This window comes from Fulmarus glacialis, unplaced genomic scaffold (assembly GCF_000690835.1).
Source record: "Fulmarus glacialis isolate BGI_N327 unplaced genomic scaffold, ASM69083v1 scaffold14940, whole genome shotgun sequence".
In the NCBI taxonomy this organism is placed as follows: domain Eukaryota; kingdom Metazoa; phylum Chordata; class Aves; order Procellariiformes; family Procellariidae; genus Fulmarus; species Fulmarus glacialis.
Genome location: NW_009189688.1, coordinates 1 through 20,149, shown reverse-complemented (window position 1 = coordinate 20,149; position 20,149 = coordinate 1). Strand labels below are relative to the sequence as shown.

General features: G+C 38.9%; 1 protein-coding gene across 1 annotated transcript; it reads right to left on the bottom strand.

Moving 5' to 3' along the window:
- Positions 1–13,517: 13,517 nt before the first annotated feature.
- Positions 13,518–15,478, bottom strand: LOC104080629 (putative pre-mRNA-splicing factor ATP-dependent RNA helicase DHX15; the record flags this gene model as incomplete). Its single annotated transcript, XM_009583094.1, has 2 exons — positions 13,518–14,083; positions 15,309–15,478. Coding segments are annotated over 2 exons (288 nt in total), but the record flags the coding sequence as incomplete, so codon positions are not given.
- Between the last annotated feature and the right edge of the window lie 4,671 nt (positions 15,479–20,149).

The window sequence follows — 20,149 nt, the reverse complement described above, 5'->3', positions numbered from 1 at the left end:
GAGGGGGCGGGGCGCCGCCTCCAGCCGCCGCCGCCTCCGTCCTCCCGCCCGCCCGCGGGAAACTTCGCCTCAGAGTCGTCAGCGAGTCCCCATCTGTCAGGTACAATTTCCCCCGCTCTTTCCTTTTTTGGGGGGCGTTTTCCTCAGCACCCCATTTTCAAGGAGCGGGAGAAAAGCGGAATATTTTTTTCTTCTTAAGCGTGTCAGTGGTGACAGAAGTGGCACCGGCAACGTGATTTCCCGCCCGCCCGTGCCGGTGCATCCAGTCGCCTGCTCCTGTCGCAGCCGTGGTGACAACGCGGCCCTGCAAAGGCGCCCCAGATCAGCCCGCAGCCCTCCTAAGGAAAAGTAAAACTGACGGCCCATAAGCCGTCGTCAAATTGTTCATCGGACACAGTGAAGTCACTCAGTATAATGATTTTAAAGTGTTTGCCAAACAATTAGCGGAAATAGATTGGATTACGTTGACCATGTTCCTTGAGTATTCCGTATCCTGATTGCATGCCCAGCACCTCAAGCACGGTCCTCTGACAAGGGAAATGTTTTCCTCGTCAGCTAACACTGGTATCACAAAACTCAGATAATTATAAATGGAAAGCAAATAATGTAGGTAGTAATTTTTTTCAGAATACTTGTTCTATTTCATGTAAGAATATATTATATGTTTTTCATTTTAAAAAATACTATTTTTGCTTCCAAATCATAAGTGGGAGGGCCAGTGGTTTGTTGAGCAGCACACAGCACACTCATAACAGCCCATAGGCATCAATGGAAAAGACTAGAGACAGTTTTCTGCCACAAGTCTGATCAAAAGCCCACTGAAGTTCCTCGGTCCCGCTCAGCTGATATTTTAAGGAAGAAACCACCATTTAGTAATACCCGTGGAATCCTTTGACCATTCTATTTGTGGAGGAAATCCTATTTTCTTCAGTCTCCAAATGTGGTATGAACATGGAATACCATGAAACATACCTGAGTATAGCAGAAACTCAGCTTTTTGATGTCGGGTGACTTTGTCTGAAGGAAGGCTAGCCAAAGAATACCTGAATTCATCATCCAGAGGAACCTTTGTGACAGGCAGCTCTCTTCCATACGAGGTCAAAGAGCCTTTCATCCTGCCCTAAACCAGGTAAAAATACAGCAGGAAGGTTCCCAGCAACAGAATATGTAAACTACATCAGAAACAAGGTGTTCACTATGTCCACAATGATTTGTTTTTCAAATTGCTTCAGTATTTTCCTTCAGGGACTTCAGCCTGTCAAGGCTGCTCATCAGTGGCCCACAAAACTACATGTGGTTTAAGAATTTATTTCAACTTTTCAGACAGCAACAATTAAGGCATAAAATTCCTTTCTACTTCACCATCCTTCTCAAATTGTTTTCTTCTCCTCCCTCTGAGGGGTCAGTGTTTAAAGCATCTCGCTTCTACAATTTTAAGCAACTTGACATTGTACGTTTCATCTTCATATTAGTGCATTCCATCCTGTATCTGTACTCCAGCATAGCCTGACCTCTGAGCTATCTATGCTGTTTGGTAAAGTTTGCACTAAAATTCTATGGTTTGAACCAAAGTTCCTACATTTTGAACTGAAAATCCTACAGTTTGGACTCTTCTCCTTTCCATTCTCTTCTCCTTTTATTTTTTCTTTTCCTCCCCCCCCCCCCCCACCCTTTTGTTTTCCCCCCCCCCCCCCCCCCACTACCTCTTGTATTTATACACTTCAGTAGGTGGCATTTACCCTACTTGCTCTCCTCTAGCAACAGGCATATTATCTGCCCCTCCAATGCGATGTTCTTTAAAAGTCTCAAAACAGATTATGGTTCTTAAATGTTTGGGGGTTTTCTTATCTTTTTCCTTCAAACATTGTTCCTCATCCTGCTGTTAACCATTTGCTCTAGCTCAAAATCTCTTCATTTGAAGTTCAGAGAGCTGCCCCTGGGGGAGCATCACTGGTAGGAGGTTAAGCTTAATTGCACAGCGATCAGTTACTAATGGAGATCCAGCTGCAGTCTTTTCTTATAGCTGCGAACTACTCAGAACCTATTCAAGGCCTCTGCAGAGCACACTTCTGCTGGCAGTAAAACAAGATCTGAAAACTTATTTATGGCATTATGTATTGCTCCTCCAGACCATTTGTAGATGTTTTCAGTCAACCAGCCATTACTGAAATGGCTAATAATCTATTTGTCTATCGCATGATTTAGCACTCTAACATCATTGTTCCTGTGATGTTGGTGATGAAGCAAAAAACGTTGTATGTTTCTATTACTAGAAGTGCGTAGCCAAACATATAAAATCCACAAATAACCATTGTCTAATATCCCTATGTGCTAACAGCTCCATAGAATAGATGCTAAGGTGTATTCAGTCCTGTGGGCAGGAAGGAGTAAAGTGGAGATAAAATAAAACAAACTCTTGTAAGGAACTTGGAATAAATGGATTGATGAGGGGTAGAAGAAAACAGCAAAATCCAGGAAATGTTTGAATAACAAAAGTAACCTCAGGATAACTATTAATACTCCATCTGTGCTGAAAGAAAGGGGCCTGGTGCAGGTAGAACAGAGAAAATTACTCAAATCTCTTCAGAGATGCACACAGCATAATACTGTGCAGTTAGGATATGCCAGAGTACTAAGGATAGCAAAGCAGCTAGAAAGGCATCTTGTTAAATACAGTCTATAATTTAATTTTATTTGCTCTTTGCTTCCATGTTTTCAGCTTAAAGGCTTTCAAAGTCTATTAAATAAACTAGAAACTGTTTTCTTTTGTGTGGGTGGGTGGGTTTGAGGTTTTTTTCACCTGCAAAGCCTGTCTGGGAATAAGGTGAATCAGGGTGAAGCTTTCAAATTGAGGCTGGTCCTGTCTTCTCACAGACAGCACATCCTCATTCTCCTGAGGCTGGTGCACAGAGACAAGACTAAGGCCAGGGACTGCTGTTTGAGCCAATTAACAGATCTGGTATCACCAAGCGCCAGGTTTTGGGAGAGACCTCTCAAAGAGTAAATGTACCCCATTGCTGCAAGCAAAAGCCAGAGCATCATGAACGCATCTTTCTTTTCTTTATGCAGAGTGATCTCTTGAGAAATTCCCTGAAAAGCAAGGCTTCTAGAGGTCTTTGGTTTGAGAAGCATATGGACAATTTGAGATAGAAAAGACATTAACCTTCAACTTGTATGTTCCATGTAAGCAGACAGATGTGTATCAGAACAGTCCCAGGATTCAACTTAGCTGTGGCATCTAAATTAAGATTCTACAACAAAGTGATACTCTATGGCTGTATGTTTTGTTTAGGCAGTTCAGTGTCCCTCCAATAATCAGTGTAGCATTTAAACCGAGTGCTGTGGTCCCCACTATTTTTAAAGCTTGTGATCATAAATACCTAAAAATCTTTTATGGGTACTGTTCTTTCTTTCACCATTGTCATTTTTTTTTTTCAAGTTTTCAGCCTTAGCAGACACATGTAACTTTTTTTATTCCAAATTTACTAGACTTCATTAGTTGAAAATCCCTTCTCACAGGACAAGGTCTATAGTATCAGATATTCTAAAATAAAGTTAGAAGCTGTCCCTGTATCTTATTTGCAGGTGAAAAAAAGCAATATTTCTACTTAGCCTGTTCATAAGTGCATAAAAGCCTTTTCAAGTCAATTAAGACAGTCCATAAAAATTGAAGAGGAAAGGCTTTAAAAGTCTACTGATACATTTTCTATTAGGCTAATACTTTAAAGCTTCCTTAGCACCTTCCATCAAATGATTTCATTTTGCTTTATGAACACCTCTGGAGCTAGGTATTACATCCTTTTAATATTTGAGGAGATCAACAGTTTAAGTACCAGACCCTTGAAGAAGTCAAGCAACATTGTTAGACAATGTTTATAAAAGCAATTAGCCCCAGAGGAGTAAAAACCTACTTACAGGAGAAATAAGTGGGGATTCCAGAGTGTTTAGGTTTCTATTTAACTTTAAAGATAACTCGTGTCTGTAATACAAAAATGTAAGATCAGGCATAACTGAGAATGAAAACACCAGTGATGAGAACACAGCAACCACAGTCACCTTTAAAACATCATTTTAGTGTTCTGCTTTTTTTCATTGGCTTCTCGCTGCATTCTAGCTAAAATCCAGATAGCTTTTTTCACCTTCACGTGGCTAGTTCCAAGCTACCCTGAGAGACCTGGAGTTCCCAGAACAGCTTCTGCACATTGGATTCATCAGCCTCAACCACAAGAGCTACATTGCAGATTTTCCAGTATTAGCATAACAGATCAAGATTAATCAAAATACAGCTTTTCTAAAGAATAATACTCCCAAACTTCAATTACATGCCACCATTAAAAAAATAGAAGGTTCTGCTGAAAGAAAATTGCATTCAGAAAACTGAATGTCGCTGATCAAAATACAGAAAACAGATACTTTCCATCCACTGAATGGTGGTGGTATAGGAATTTATCAGAGCCAGCTTTTCTAAAGTTCTGTTATGTCCAATATACTTCTTATGATTGCATATATCACTGTAATATCTGAATAGTTTCAAACCGCAAACTAAACTAGGTGACTAACATCTGCTCCTTCTTCCCCTCATCAAAAAGGCAGCAGTATTGTGTTGAGTCTTTGCTGTATATGGTGGCAGAAGAAATGGTCCTTGCAATTAAAGCAGAAGGTAGCGAGATTCTGGATAATTATTAGTTACTGTTGAAATTTGTAACACCATCTTGTACTTATGGTTACTGCACAGGCAAGTTTTACCCTTGTTTCAGAAAGTTCAGTTACACCGAAGAAATAACTGGCACTGGCTTTGGCACTCATGGTCTTCATCCCAGAGCTGAGTCCAGACTGTTAAGAGCCTTGAAGAAAAAAAACAAGACCTCGAATATAATTCATTTTTATAAGTTTGCTAGATGGTGAAGATTGCATACACTGTTGTGCTTCATCCAAACGATAAAAAGATAATTGAAGCTAGATGACTGACCACTAAGATAGGATGGCAGCTCCAAGAAAAAGAGGACAGTAGAAAAGTTTTTTTTTTTTTGTAAATGCTGCTATGTGAGACCATCAGAAAGGAGTAACAAGGTTCTCTAAAGCCATCTAAATGCAAAGACCAATTGCAAATATACAACTTCAGAGAAAACAGTACGTTTTTCAAAATGTTTTGATCTCACCATCAGTCTATTATTTGCCTTGCCCGAGTTCAGATTCAGTTGCTTGCTCTTCATCCATGAGCTAATCCCATCTAAGCATTGGGTCATCTTGATAATTGAAGTTATGTGAAATAGGCAACTGAATGAAGTAAAGCTGATTATTCAAAAAGAAAGGAAAAAAAAAGTGCCAGGAGTTTAAAAGCTAGATTACATGAATTTTTGCTCATCTCAAAAATGCAGGAAATTATTTTCCCTGAATTCTGCAAGATCAAGTGTGCCACTGATTAAAACTTTGTCTACTGAAGTGGAAGAGCAGAACACTGATGAGTTTGATTGTCCTGCAAGCAAGATATTTTCAATGAGACTGTTAACAAAATGAAGCCACTATGATAATTTAATTCCTAGTTCAGGCCTTCCAGCAGCTTTTCAACATGAGCAATCTCCATCAGTTCAATACCCTCAAAATTATAAATACCAACCAGTGAATGTGTGCCATTCAAATGTAGGCAGGCATGAACTTATGAAGTAGTTCATAACTTTTATAGTCTCACCACCAATTAACAATGTAAATAAATTATTAAAGCCCTATCAGATTATAATTTCCCAAAAATAACACTTCTGTGATTATGTTTCTGTGATTTCTGTGATTATAGTTATGAAGTAACTATATGAAGTAACTAATCAAAGGGGGAAAAAATCCTAGAATAACCCAAATTAGCAGGAATCAAGATGGTTGGCCTGTCATGAGTCTCTGCCTCTAGTGTAAGTATCTTTACATCTGAGAAATCCCCCACAGCTATTCTGCCTGCTTCTGGGTACGTTCAGATCATTAGCAAAATACTGAGCGATATAAATGGAGTAGACTCACCACTGTTTTATCAACCATGGTAAAGAGGTAGTCTAAGAATGAATGTACTGAAAGATATGACGAGATCTCCTGTCACCGCTCAGATAATGAAAAAGATAAGAGGCTTCGCCGTTCAGCACATTATTCAAAGCTTATTGATAAAGCAGTAGCACCTCATCAGCACAAAGTATATTACAAGATATGCAAAGAATATTTGGCTATTCCTTTGGCACTATACGGTGTATCGTGTGGGGAGGAACATGGAGGAGGGAGGAAGAAAGACTCCCAGTCACACGCTGTAGAACTCAGGGAAACTGCATTTAACTGTCTTTTGCACAATCCCAAGAAAAGCTTTGATCGATAGAGAATTCCATTTTTACACAAGAAATACCACAAAGAGGCAGCAAACCCTCAGAAATAATTCATAGATATTTCAAAGGGATTTGACAGATCATTAACTTTGGATTTCTTCAGTGATATCATCCTATTTGATCCAATTAATAACAACAAACCTCACTAGGAGAAAACCTAGGCAGGCGTTGGTACCAGACATGGTATTGCGGCTCGTAAGCACATATCCTCTCTGTTACATATAGCCCAAAATCAAGGGAAAGAATAATCATTTTTCTTAAAGCAGGTTAAAATGAATGCAATGAAAGGCAATTAGAATGTCTCTGCAAATTTTTACTTTTTTAATGTTAAAGTTTTGGAAGTAGCAAGACCGAAGATTTGCTGCTTTGTTGCTAATTTAGGAAGTTCTGTTCTGAGTCTAGACAGCCCAGCATTGATGAAGTTGTTTTATAATCAGATTAGTTTGATCAAGAGACTGCTAAAAAAAGCAAATTAATTTCTGAAACCTCACTGTACCTAATGAGAGATCTAAACATCAGTCTCGTATCAAACTAGTAGACTACAAACGGTTGGATTCTTAAGCTTTACTTGCAAAAATAATATTCATTGCAGGCAATTATTGTGTGAAGAACAAATATGATTATAAAGGAGATCATGAAGTAGGCCATTACCATTTCATATAATTGAGTATTTTCCTATTCACTTTTCCTTCCATAATTCTCCTCCAGACACAAACAGGATTTCTCTAGGCTGCAGAAAAATCGTAACTCTACCACATTACCGTTTAACCACGTATTTGACAATGCTTGAGAATGTGGAGAACAGACATTTGAATAGGGTGTTTGGATTTACATAGCAGTGAGTCCAACAAGGCGCTTCAGAGCAAAAACGTCTAAAGCACAGCCCCTCTAACATCCAAAATGAAATAAATATTCTAATGTTCTTGTTTCCATTCCTGTATGGATTTTTCTTTAATGCCGGTTTGCTTAGGGAGAAGCTGTTCATTGTCCATAAATTTACTGAAAATGAAATGACTGTTTTCAACAAACAGGGTACATATTTTTTTGAACATTAGGAATGATATTTCAAATTCTTGCCAATTCTTATCTTTGATTTCTGCTTTTAATCAAATTATTATTTTAAAGTATGTAAGAGTAGCAGGAATATAAGTTTACTTCCATTATATCGTGTAACCCAGTAACTCATTGGAACAAAGTTGTCAATATCCTCTTGGACAGCCAGCTGCTCATAGAAACATTTTGTGAATCGCGCTGCTTTTAACCTTCTGCAGCTGTATGAATTGTAAGCCTTTTAGGAAAGGTTCACAGTGCATTAGATTTTTTAAAAGAACAATACTATCCCTGTCACAATAAAAGGCTTATCAGTTACTTGTTATTCAACATGCAAAACAACCTCAAAGATACCATTCTAAGGTTTGAAAGGTCAAGTTGAGTTTGTAACTCTTTAAAATCCACATGAATTTTGATAGTAAACACTAGCATTCTCATAAAGCTGAAAAGGTTGGTATTTTTGAGGATAACACAAGCAGAAGCAGTTTCACTACATGGCTGAATATATTTAAATATACAAAGCAGTCAGGAAATAGGTCCACCAGCGGTCCTCCACTGTGTGAAGCCCAGTAAGTGCTCAATGCTTTAAGTGTTTATTGTTTATGCTGCTGGAAGCAATGAGGCTGGGAACTTTAATGTGATATGCTTACAAAATAAACACTGAATTCAAATGGAAGGCAAGAGCATACTTTAGCTAAAAGAATAAGACCAACCCAAAATAATAAATGTTTAGAGCCACAGGAAATATTTATTATCAACATTAATTTGTGCTACGTTTTATTTTTCTATACAACATTACTACTGCATAGCTTTCATAGCTGGAAAAAGCTTCAAGAATCACTGAGAGCCAAGACGTACAGAAATGAAAATTACTTTATCATCTGTCCAACATACATTCAGTGTTCCTGAGAAACTACCATATCTGAGTTGAAACTGCAAAACTAGAACACCTCCAATCAGCAGAACTAGTCTGTTACCGCCGCTACAGGAATGTTATTTGACTGCTGTTACCATATTTAGTTTAATCCCTTGATACTGGAAGCTAGGATCTCCTTGATGCCAACCACTTCTCTCAAACGCATCAGCGCAAATTAGAGGCAGCCCAAGCTTGTCATTTGCAAAAGGAAAAGTGAAAAGCAGGGCAAACACTCTCATACAATGGTTTCATCCAGATTTTAAAGCTCAAAAATATCTGACGTTTGTATTATTGGGGACCAATGCCCAGTTTTGTATCAGAACAGTGCTAGGAAGCATACCACGAAAGAAAGCTACCAGTGTAAGATGTATTAGTAGAAAAACGAACTAGGTTGACCAAGTAGATCATTTTTCCCTCTCTGCTTCACATAAATCTTATGTCACATACATAGTCTTGAAGTTAAATAATTTTAAAAGGTCAGAGTACCAATACAAAATTATACTTCTAATAGTAAAAGATGTTTATTATTAAAACCTTCAGCTGTTCTAAAAGCAAGATAAAATGGCTATTCCTCACAAATTATAGTAAGTGAATAAATTCACGTACTTTAGAATACAACTCTCTGCTTCCTAGTATCATGGTGTGGTATGGCTTTTTATTGCTAAATTGTCAGAAAATGAAGAAAACTATAGCAATCTGATTACAAATTAATAATTGTAGGTTGACTGGATGGAAGGAAAACTATTTGCCCTTTGACTTTTGTTGAGATATCTTTTTAAATGACATACTGAAGGCTAATTTCAGCATTTTTTCTTTATGCTGCATTTCTTATGGCAAATAATTAGCAGTTTCCGATGTGCACTGTGTAGCAGTGCAGGTTGAAAATTACACGTCAAACTAACGGTGTTTCACAAACCCTGATCCAAAAAGGGAGAAGGTGATCAGAAATGGTGGTATTGCTCTATCAGGCAAAGCTGACCGAACCGAGACAGAACACACCAACACAAACTGGCCTGTACCAACAGCACTTCAACTTAGTGAACGAAGACAGGTACCACAGATGAATACTCCTGTCACCCCAAAGGGAACTTCAGCGCCTGTCTTTTGCACCGCTGTGTATACACATCTCCCAAAAGCAAAAGTTCAGGGGTTTTTATGACATCAAAACATAGCAAAGCATGAAGTCACCATTTATTCTTTTCTCTGACAAAAATTCTAAATGCTATCCCTACAAATCTAAACACAGTATAACTGGCCACTTACTTTATTGTCTCCATAATGTTAATAGCTATGTACCTAAACACAGCTTTGTGTACTCAGTCATCAGTAACTACCTCTGTATCTAGCAAACCTGAACATAGGTATGACCTCACATCAATATTAGCCCTTTACTGCTTTGAGGTATTATACAAAAGCACAATTAAGATGGAAGACTCTTCAAAAAATATACTCCTTTCACTTAGTACTATTTTCCTATCATTTAGTCCATTCTATATTTTCAAAAGTCCCACACTATAAATAGTTTATTTTATACAAACCACGTATCTTCAAAACCCACCAGAATTTCTGATTAAAAAAAAAAAATCACTGTAAGTAAACAAAGCATTGCTTTTCCGTTTAGATTGTTCCAAAGCAGACAACCAACTAATCCTAAGGGAGCAATTCCTCAGTACTCCAAGAGAAACATGCTGACACCCTAGCTAGTCATTTGAACGCTCTGAAGCAACATTAGTAAAGGCAGGGAACGCAGGAGAAGAGCAAACAGCTAAAGTTGGTCGGGGCAGCTGACGTACTTTATTCAGGGCCCCTCACTCCACAGGCCAGCAGAGCGAGCCGCGGGGTCTTTTAGTTAGCCGTGGCATTTCACAGAACAAAACGCATGGGAAGCTGAATTTCTATTTGACATTAGCAAACTCCTGCATATTTCACAATTTCCCATTTTCTTTCCCATTTACTACAGTTTGCAGTATATGCAGCCAAAACCAAAGCTCTGATGATGAGCAGGACTGCGGGTGTTTTTAACCATTCTAAGAGGGAGGCAGTGACCTTCATATGTTCTTAGATAAAGCAGCCTCGTTCCTACACCTCCTTTTGGTGTCTTCTTGTTTCTCTGGGCAACCTTTTTTAACAGTTTTTCCACCAGAAAAACAGGAATGAGGTTTTACCTTTCAACACTTACAAAAAACTTACAAAAAACCAGGGCTATTTCCAAAACCAAGTTACTCTGCATGCATCTGCTGTATCCCTGAGATAACTACAGTTAAGAAGAAGGTTCCTGATACAGTTTCCTTTTAGGGCCTAGAAAATGTCTTTAAGAAGCCATGCTGTCCCTTTCGTTACTCCTTCAGAGAGGGACAGTTACTTCTTAGATAACTTGCTCCCTTCCCTCTGCTGTATGGCTCTAAAATTACATCTTAAAAAAAAAAGTGAAATTTGCAGTAACACTAAGGTGTCCACAGTGATTTAAGTGAGTCTGTATGTTACTGCCCCAAACCCTTAAATACTCAGTCGTGAGAGATCACTATTGTGCAGTAGAACAGTGATTGCACGATGCCTGCACAGAGACTCTGAGCTTCCCCGCTGCAGCCCTAGGGCCATTCTCCACTACGCAACAGTCAGTGAAGGAACAACTGCATATGTAGCACACACAGTCCAATATGAGAAAATGCTTTAGTCCTGAACTGAAGTATTGCAAGTGCTTTGCTTGTCAGTTCTTCAGTAAGAGGAGTGGTTTCCAGAGAATCATGATGACATATAACAAATGACACGCAAGTATCAAATCCACTAGGTTCCCAAGATGCTTGAGCTTCAGGACCTCCTTGAAGTGCTAGCCCCCAGATCCCAGTGGGATCCCAAGAGCCAAGCTGCTTCCCATAGCTCACGCTCCCACTGCCAGGTGGGGAGAGGGCACTGGGCCTGCACTGTCCCCAGCGACAGCTGGGACATCCGACAGCCTTCCAATTAAGCCAGTGACACCAGTGCACCCCAGTGCCTTTAGGTGAATTGCACAGGTGTCACAGACTTAATTGGGAGATGGCAGGGTTGCACAGCTGTCAGAGGACATTAATTTGGCCTGTAGTATTTGCATTCCTGGTAGCAAAGACAGAGGACAGTGAAAGATCCCAGGCTGGCTGTCAAGGCCCAAGCTGAGTTTGTGGGTATGACAATTAAAAAAAGAAAACAAGAAAACCAGGCCAAAGTCTCTCCCGTGTCAAGTTCCACTCACAGCCACAGCCATCTGCTCCCCCATTCGCAAGTACCAAAGCCACTGCAGTTTATGCCAGCTGGTTCTGGGGTCCTCAAGGGATTTCATGCTGCGAATTGGCTGTGTTTGTGGACCTTGCCGTACCTAGGAAAAGTCATACAGAAGGTGGTTCTACACCACTTAGCTGAAGGCTGCACACGAGTACTAGAGAAATTCTTACCTGGGGAGCAGCCATTTTTCAGCGTTGCACAAAGTAGCTCCCCCACCCCCCAGAAGGACAGTAAGCAAGCCATCGTGAAACCCCACACACTGAACCCGAGTTATCCTAGAGCAGGAATTTGTAAAACAAACATTTCTATGTTTAGGAATACTAGTTTGAAATCAAAGTGTTTAAATCCAGGATCCCCATGTTTTAAATAAAAACTCCAACTGCAGTCAGAAAACTTAATTCAGTTCAACATTCTAGGAAGACCCAATCTCCCTCCTACCTACTGAAAACTTCACGGGGCAGGAAAGCCCAGACCCATCCTATAATGCCTGAAGCGGGGGAGATCCCCCACTCCCTCACTTGCTTATCAAACTTGGGGCAGACTCACAAGTCCCACTGTGTATTATAAATTCACTCAAGTTTTCATCTTCAGACTTGTTTTCTTTCACAATACTATTTTCATTGCTAACAAAAAAAGTTTTCAGAACTTCTCCACTCCCCCTCACATGAATGGCATTTTAGAAAAAAAGTTGGAATTAGAAGAGAATCCTCAAGTTACTTGATTCCAAGCAATTTTGTAGCCAACTGCTATGATTTAAATAGGATACCCCAAACATCAGTGCTTAAGATTAGTCTTGTAACTGAGGTTAGTTGCCAGCTCTCCAAACATAACCTATTTTTGGTTCAGCCTTACAGCATGACAGCACGTGGTTCCCATTCTAGAGGAACCTCTTTCAGCAAGAGCTGCTCCAGCTCCTCTTTGCCAGAAGGACCAAATCTCAGTGTATTCCAGGGAGAGGAAAAACTGAAGCCTGACCAAATATGTTAAATCATAGAATCACAGAACGGTTTGGGTTGGAAGGAACCTTAAAGATCATCTAGTTCCAATGCCCCTGCCATGGGCAGGGAGACCTTCCACTAGACCAGGTTGCTCAAAGCCCCGTCCAGCCTGGCCTTGGACACTTCCAAGGATGGGGCATCCACAACTTCTCTGGACAACCTGTTCCAGTGCCTCACCACCCTTATGGTGAAGAATTTCTTCCTTATGTCCAATCTAAACCTACCCTCTGCCTGTTTAAAACCATTGTCCCTTGTCTTTGTCACTACATGCCCTCGTAAAAAGTCTCTCTCCATCCTTCTTCTAAGCCCCCTTTAAGTACTGAAAGGCCACAATAAGGTCTCCCCAGAGCCTTCTCTTCTCCAGGCTGAACAACCCCAACTCTCTCAGCCTTTCCTCACAGGAGGGTGCTCCAGCCCTTTGATCAAATCTTACTATAAACTCCACATGGGATTAGCTTTCCCCAACTGAAAATGCTGTCAAGTCATAATTCACTAAAAATCACTACAAAATTACAACGGTGCAATGTGATTTGACCTACAGTGTCACTTAAGTATTATTTGTGTTGATCTTAAACTGTATCTGAACATTGCCCAGCACGGTAATGTCTAACTGGCCACAGACACTTCACTTTACAGGACATATTACTACAGTTCTGTCCAAGAAATATCTAGGAGTATGTTTGAAGAAAGCATTCTCCAAAAAAATTCTGCATGCATTTCATTTTTAAAACAATTTCCTACATAATTTAAACAAGTTTGCAAGGGATCAACATTGTATGTATTATATTGATGTCACCATAATTGTGGCTTAAGCATCCGCACTTTTCATATTAAAATATTAAACTACTGCCATGTCAATAAAACAGCAGTTTAACAGGAGACTAAATGGCTTCTCACGTTTTGATCAAAACAATAGAAATACTGACATACCGTGGCAAAAAATTAGTATAAATAGACTTTATTGAAGTCAGTACCTTTGTACTGAAGCTGAAGATTGTGTCTACATAAGCACAAGTTGTAACATTTCACAACTTCTAAAAGGAATGTCAACAATTACAACGATCATGCATACCATGGTCGATAATCACATTTTTAGAAGCATTTTCAACCATTTCTAAAGAAATGCTTATAACATTGTTATATATAGAACTACTTTCAGTAAACTGCAAAACATTGATCAGCTTTTCCAGTATGAGCTACAGTGTCAACACAAAAGGGAGGCATAAATGTTTAATTTATGAAATCAGAATGGAATATTTACTGTAAAGAAAAATTAAAAAGCTTTCAAATAAAGGCCATTATTGAACCAAAGTGAAGAGCACAACTTGAACTCTGAATCCTTTCATCTCTTAAAGCTGTCCTCTGAATAACTTCAGTTCAAAGCACAAATTCAGTACTGCGAGTATTCCTTGGACTGAAGTTTGGCAATGATGCGATCCAACTGTCTCTTTGCTTCACACTGTGGAAAATTGCTCATGTCATAATATTGAGGGGCAATTTTCACCAGCCTGTCAAAAAAGGAAAAGTTTGTTACTAATACTCAAACTTTCAGATGCATCCTACAGAAATTCTACAACTGAGGAAAACAAAGATTATCCCTTATTTTCAGCTCATTCTGCGATTCTAAGATTAATGAAAGTTTACACACATGCACACGCATTTACATCTCAATCCCATCCTGTGCAATTGCCCAAGTCCAAAGCACTTGAGTCTAGCGAGACGCTCCTGTTCTGCCATATGATCCTTGCAGACCCATGCTGCTGCTTCAGCACATGCCGCAGTAGCCCATACGGGCAGGCCTGCTGCTTCATGTCAAAGCCACAAAAGTCCACAGAAGTCCACCTAAGCGTGTGCAAGAGCACAATTCAGCCTTGGGTGTTTTAAGCTTAGAAATGTAACCAAGGCCATAGGATCCTGCTTCAGGCTATACAGCACTTGTTCAGAAAAAGATTTCTAAGGAAGGATTCAAACACATATTTTCCATTAAAATACTATGGACAACATGTATATGCTATGTTTTCTGGCTTACGAATCTTTAAACTCGTTTTGCACAACAGCACAATTTCAACAACAGTTGAAGAGCCTCCCATGTCCCCAAAGCTTACAACTTGGCAGTTTAAGTACAACCTTAAAGACGGGCAAGACGATGCACATCTCCGCTTGTCTGCAGAGGGTCAGGCCTCTAATTTCCTTGATATGCACTCTACTGACTAATAAATATTACGACAGGGCAGGTTATACCACCTCTTTACCTAATATTTTATTTCCCTCATATTTTAAGAAAGCACTGAATCCTGTTCAGATCCTTCCAGAAAAGTTACAGACACCTACTGCTAAGAGAGGTCCTAGATCTTGAGAACAGAGGCATCTACCGGTATCTCTTAACTTAGGTACACACGTGGGTGCTAGGACATATGCCCAAACCTAGCATCTCCAAGAAGCTCCTCCCCAACAGGCTTACTAAAGTAACTGGTTTTAAGTCAAGCATCTCTCTGCGCACTGCACACAGAGCCTGGGCACCCGAGTTTTACACACAACTCCCACAAACAGAAAGAAGTATCCACAAAGAAAACTTCTAGTCATCTACAAGATCTCAAGCCCATGCCATTCCCCAAACCATTTTAAGAATATTTGCTTCAGGAAAAGTGAAAGGAATTACCTCAATTTAAAAAAGGAAAAAGAAAAACAAGAGCTTTACAGTAGGTCATGACTGTTTTCACACTTTCGGCTTACCATTCTGGCTTGATGTCTGTACATGTCCGGATGTAATTCTTTGTTGTAAGGACAAACTCATTATAGAGCACCCATTCTGGTTTATGATCAAGAACAGTGGAAGGATGCAACTGCACCACCTGGTTATCTTTTACTGTTAAGTAATGCCCTGTTCGTTCCAAATGTGCCACCTAAGTAAAAAGACATTCTTTCATTACCACAGGCAATTTTTAAATGAAGTTATTTAAAGCTGACTGTTAAGTGTTCCATACAAAATACACTAGCCCAACTTTCAAACCTCATCTAAATTTGGCACATTACTTGACCACTTCAACTATTCAGATTTTTTTATAGACACAATCAAGATGCCAGATGTTTTTGCTAACTGCCATGGTAAGTGTATATTATAATATATAATTCAAGCAACATACAAAAATAGTTAACACCCAAAGAGAAGAATCATTATTAGAACAAGAGCAATGCAAACAGAAGTATTGGAAGGGAATATCGTACAGGTTTGTAACATCACACAAAGTCAACTGCCGTCTACTACAGACATCTGCATCAAGCACTTCATTGCAGTAGCTGCTGTGGGACCAGTAAGCCGCAATGTTATCCTCTCAAGTTTTTACTAGTGCAGTGTTTCACTAGTAATTTTACTGATGCACGTATTATTCTGCAAATCCTCTAACGCAGTCAGCCTGAAAAAAATGTCAGTCCAGTAAGAATGGGAAGTTTAGTATGTCAGAAATAAGAACAGTCTTGTTACAGCATGAGCTTCAGAGCTGGAAAATGTAGGTTCAGCAACACAGTTCTGCTGTGACCTTGGTGAAACTCAATCAACCTCTCTCTGACCAAGCTTCTTGCTCTATGAAAGGGAATAATGCCTACCTCACTGAGATGCTCTGATACCTAGCTCATTAAGATTTGGTAAAGCAGACAGTTATCCTTAGAAGGATATCCGCTGTAAGAACAGTTAATCTAACAGAACAGGTAACTAAAATTAACCTTTTGATACTGGTAATTCAAGATGACCTCAGTACTTATTTCATTACATACATACACACACACAAAAATACTTTAAAAAGATTAAGCAGGACAGACAATGGCTGAAAGATGTCCAAAAGACACATTTTTAATCAGATCATCATTAGCTGCTCTCCTCTAACATAGACTGTGTACTTCCTTGTTTTCTTAATTCCTAGGTATACCTCACCTTTTTTTTTTTCTTTCCTATTCAAAGGTAAATTCCATCTATTAGATTAAAATCCCAGGATTTCTAAAGCAATAGCTACCTCAAGTTTTAAGTCAGAACATCTCCTTTACTTACTGAGTAGAATGCGCTTCTCTTTTATATTTTATGACATTAATATCCAGAACATGTTTTAGGAGTGGAACAAAGTATTTCAATAGTCTGCAAATCTTTTCACCCAAGATTTTAGAGATTACACTGCTACTTTATTTCAAGTCTGGGGAGCCAACAGAGGGTCTTTTAAAAGAAGATTAACAGTGCACTGCCTGTAACAAATTAGGCTTAATTTCATCCAACTCAATCCAACATTTGCAAAATTAAATAGCAGTATAGCTGCAAACCAAACCTGACTAGACACTCATCTGTCACAGATCTAGCACAATTACAGCACATATGCTGCTCTGGGATTACGCTTTTTTTTTTTTTTTAAAAGGAAGGGGGTTTTGTTTGTTGGTTTGGGTTTTTTTGTTTTGTTTTGGGTTTTTTTACATCAATCTCATTTTTCATATCAAAAGTAAAGCATGCGTACAAAAATATTTGGGTGCTGTTTCTGTTCTTCCTATAAAAGGACAGAACAATTCATTTATTTAGGTTTCATTCTAGAAAACAGTGTGCTGTTAAATTTAAATAAATACAATCTACCTTTAGCAACTCAGTCTCACTCAGATGTATTAAAATAGTAAAGTCTTATCATCTAGCTTTCCCAAATACATACAATTGCCTTTTCCATCTCATTTATAATGATAGTAAAGCCTTGTATTTCTTGTTCACTTTGCATAATTCTGAACTAAGTAAAAAGATTCTGAAATAACTAATTAAGCATACTCAAAGAAAAAGAAATGCTACAGAAAAGTACAGTTAGCTCTTAATTTCCAGAGAAGGACAGGGAATAATCCCAATTAAGAAAAAAATGTTTCCTTAGAACATGGGTATCAGGGGTAAGTCACCTTTAAGTGGTTAGATACCACTGTGACTTACTTCAATCCTGAGCTAACACTGAGCTACAGTATTTATCCTATTTAGATGTTGCTATTAAGTATGCTTGTTAGCACACAGATTGGTAAAGAATTTCAGGTTCAGTAACGGCAACATCCTATAACGAAATATGCAGTGAAGCTATGGCTCCACAGTGAGCAACAATGATCTAACTGTCAGCTACTACATCTTCCTGCTCCCTCCTGGCCTGAGCTGTTTCAACACAGCTGACAGAGCCAATTCTGCTTCTCCTCTGAAGGTGTAAGTGGCTTGCCAGATCACTATGCTAAAAGAATTCAGAACGGGCTCAGGCAAGCACCTAGGCTGACATAAGGGAGCGAACAAGGACACACGGGAGGCAGCACAGACACATATGCTCCTCTGAACCCCTGGCATGCAACCAATTCCAGTGCCTACAAAATACAAGGTAGAGGTGGTTGGGCCAGATGTCCTCCAGAGGTCCCTTCCAACCTCAGCCATTCTGTGATTCTGTGATGTTTTCGGAGTATAAAAAGCATGAGCTTCCACAGAAACCACAGAATCATACAAAGCATGTCTATGAAATGGGTTCATTTTTCAATGACTAGCGGTAGTAAGCAAGATACTCGGGAACACACTTGAACCCTGAGATTGTCAAGGAATTTGTCATGTATTAGTACAAAACATTCGTGAATCAGGCTACCTGAACAAAGAATGGGGCTGTAAATGGAAAGAAAAGCTATTAACGCTATTGACTAAATGACATAAGGAGCTACACAAACATGACCCTAAAAGGACCATAAAGAGCCAAGCCAGCCCATGCATCTCTGCAACAGGTTACTCTGCACACTGAGAAAGCCCACCTGCTGATCATTTAGAAACAATTATAATGCTTTTATCAACATGACAAACCCACATGGAAACAGCAGCCACCAGGGCACATGCCACCATAAGAAAAGGTTTTAGTTCAAGTTCTTGTAACAGAGGTTTCAAGGATGTCACAATTTTATTAAGAATGACACACCCTCATCTGAAATTTTACTTGTGCTAGTGCTTATTTATTATCTATCATGTCATTAAACCTAGAGGGCCCAGCCAGGGGTCTTTAGTCAAACATGTCAAACACTGTAAATCCAAATGCACTTAAAAGGGCAAAAGCAGGAACAGCATCACAAGATCCAAACTTTTTTAGATTTAAGGCTACAAATTTTGGCAGGCTAGTCTTGACAGATAGTTTAGAGAAATGATTGTTTCTTGTCTATCTTTTGGAAAAAAGAATGCTACGATGCACCAAAGGAGCAGTGTCAGTTGCTTGGATTTCTGCAGTTTCTGCTTGCAGAGCACGCAACAGTGTTTCTGAAGCTATTAAAGAGTTTTAAACTGTTCTTCTGCATTCTTAAAGACCAAAATAAATGCACTGGTGACCACTTTCCTGTCATAGGTTTATTTTATTACCATTCTGTTATTGTAGGAGCTTGATTATGTAAAGACTAAAATATACATCATTCTATACCCAAAACAGCACCAAAGACTGAGTAGCAGCAAGAATGAGGTTTTAATTAGCAGTCCAATCATCTGACATCTAACTTCCTGTATAGCACAGGTCATTTAATTTCATCCGCTGTAGTGACCCTGATATATCCTGTGTTTGACTAAGCCACATCTTCCAAAAAAGGTTCCAAGCTTGATCTGAAGACACCGCAGGACAGTGGCGGCTCTACCACATACTACAGGACTTTGTTCCACCTTTAAATTCTGATTTAAGTTTTCAACTATCAATTCTTGTTCTGCCTTCACTACTAGATTGGAAATATAATGATAAAAATCTAAACTTCTTCAGACAACTGGTAATAACAGTCTCAAAAAAAATTGCTACGAGTAAGATGACCCAATTGAAGATACTTTGGCATTTGCTTGCCTTTTCCAATTAAATTTAAACAGTTTCCTTAGCTTACTTCCTGTAGTGTAATTATTTTTTTGCTTAGTCTTTACCACACAGTTTTTTCACTTCCATGTCTATTAACACTTTAAAATAATGATAAGCTTAGTTTTTCTATTTCTGTTGAGTAAATAATAATCTATTCTAGTTCTTGAGTTTTGTTGCCAAATTAAGATTGTGTTAAAGTTGTACAACTGTCCAATCCTTCTCCCTTCTTAAGATAGGATATGTTTAGCACTGAGGTATTGAGAAAGCAGTATTTCTCCGATGTATTTTATTTTCAATGAGCAGTTTCTTAGTGATTTTCCAAGCATCACTCTTGCTCTATTTTATACTTTGCATATTCTGATGTGTGATACAGAAATAGTTACTGGAAAAAACCAATAAGAGTTTTCCATTATAAAAACCAGAAGAAACTGGGGACATAACACAAGAACTTTGTAAGACACCTAACTTCTTGTCAATATCTATTCTTCCAGAAGTTTTTCTACACACAGAATTGTTGGCAGTTTTAAACTATTTTACTATTCCCTTTGCTTGTCTATGGCAGATTTACTGGAATTCAAGTTTGTATTTAAATATGAAAGGTAAAAAAATGATTTGTCACCAGCAGAAATTCCCCATTTATCAGTCACTGACACACAACTGAAGGCAGGCAAATTTACAGGACTTAGTACTAATTATATAATTAGAATCATAGAATCATGGAATCATTAA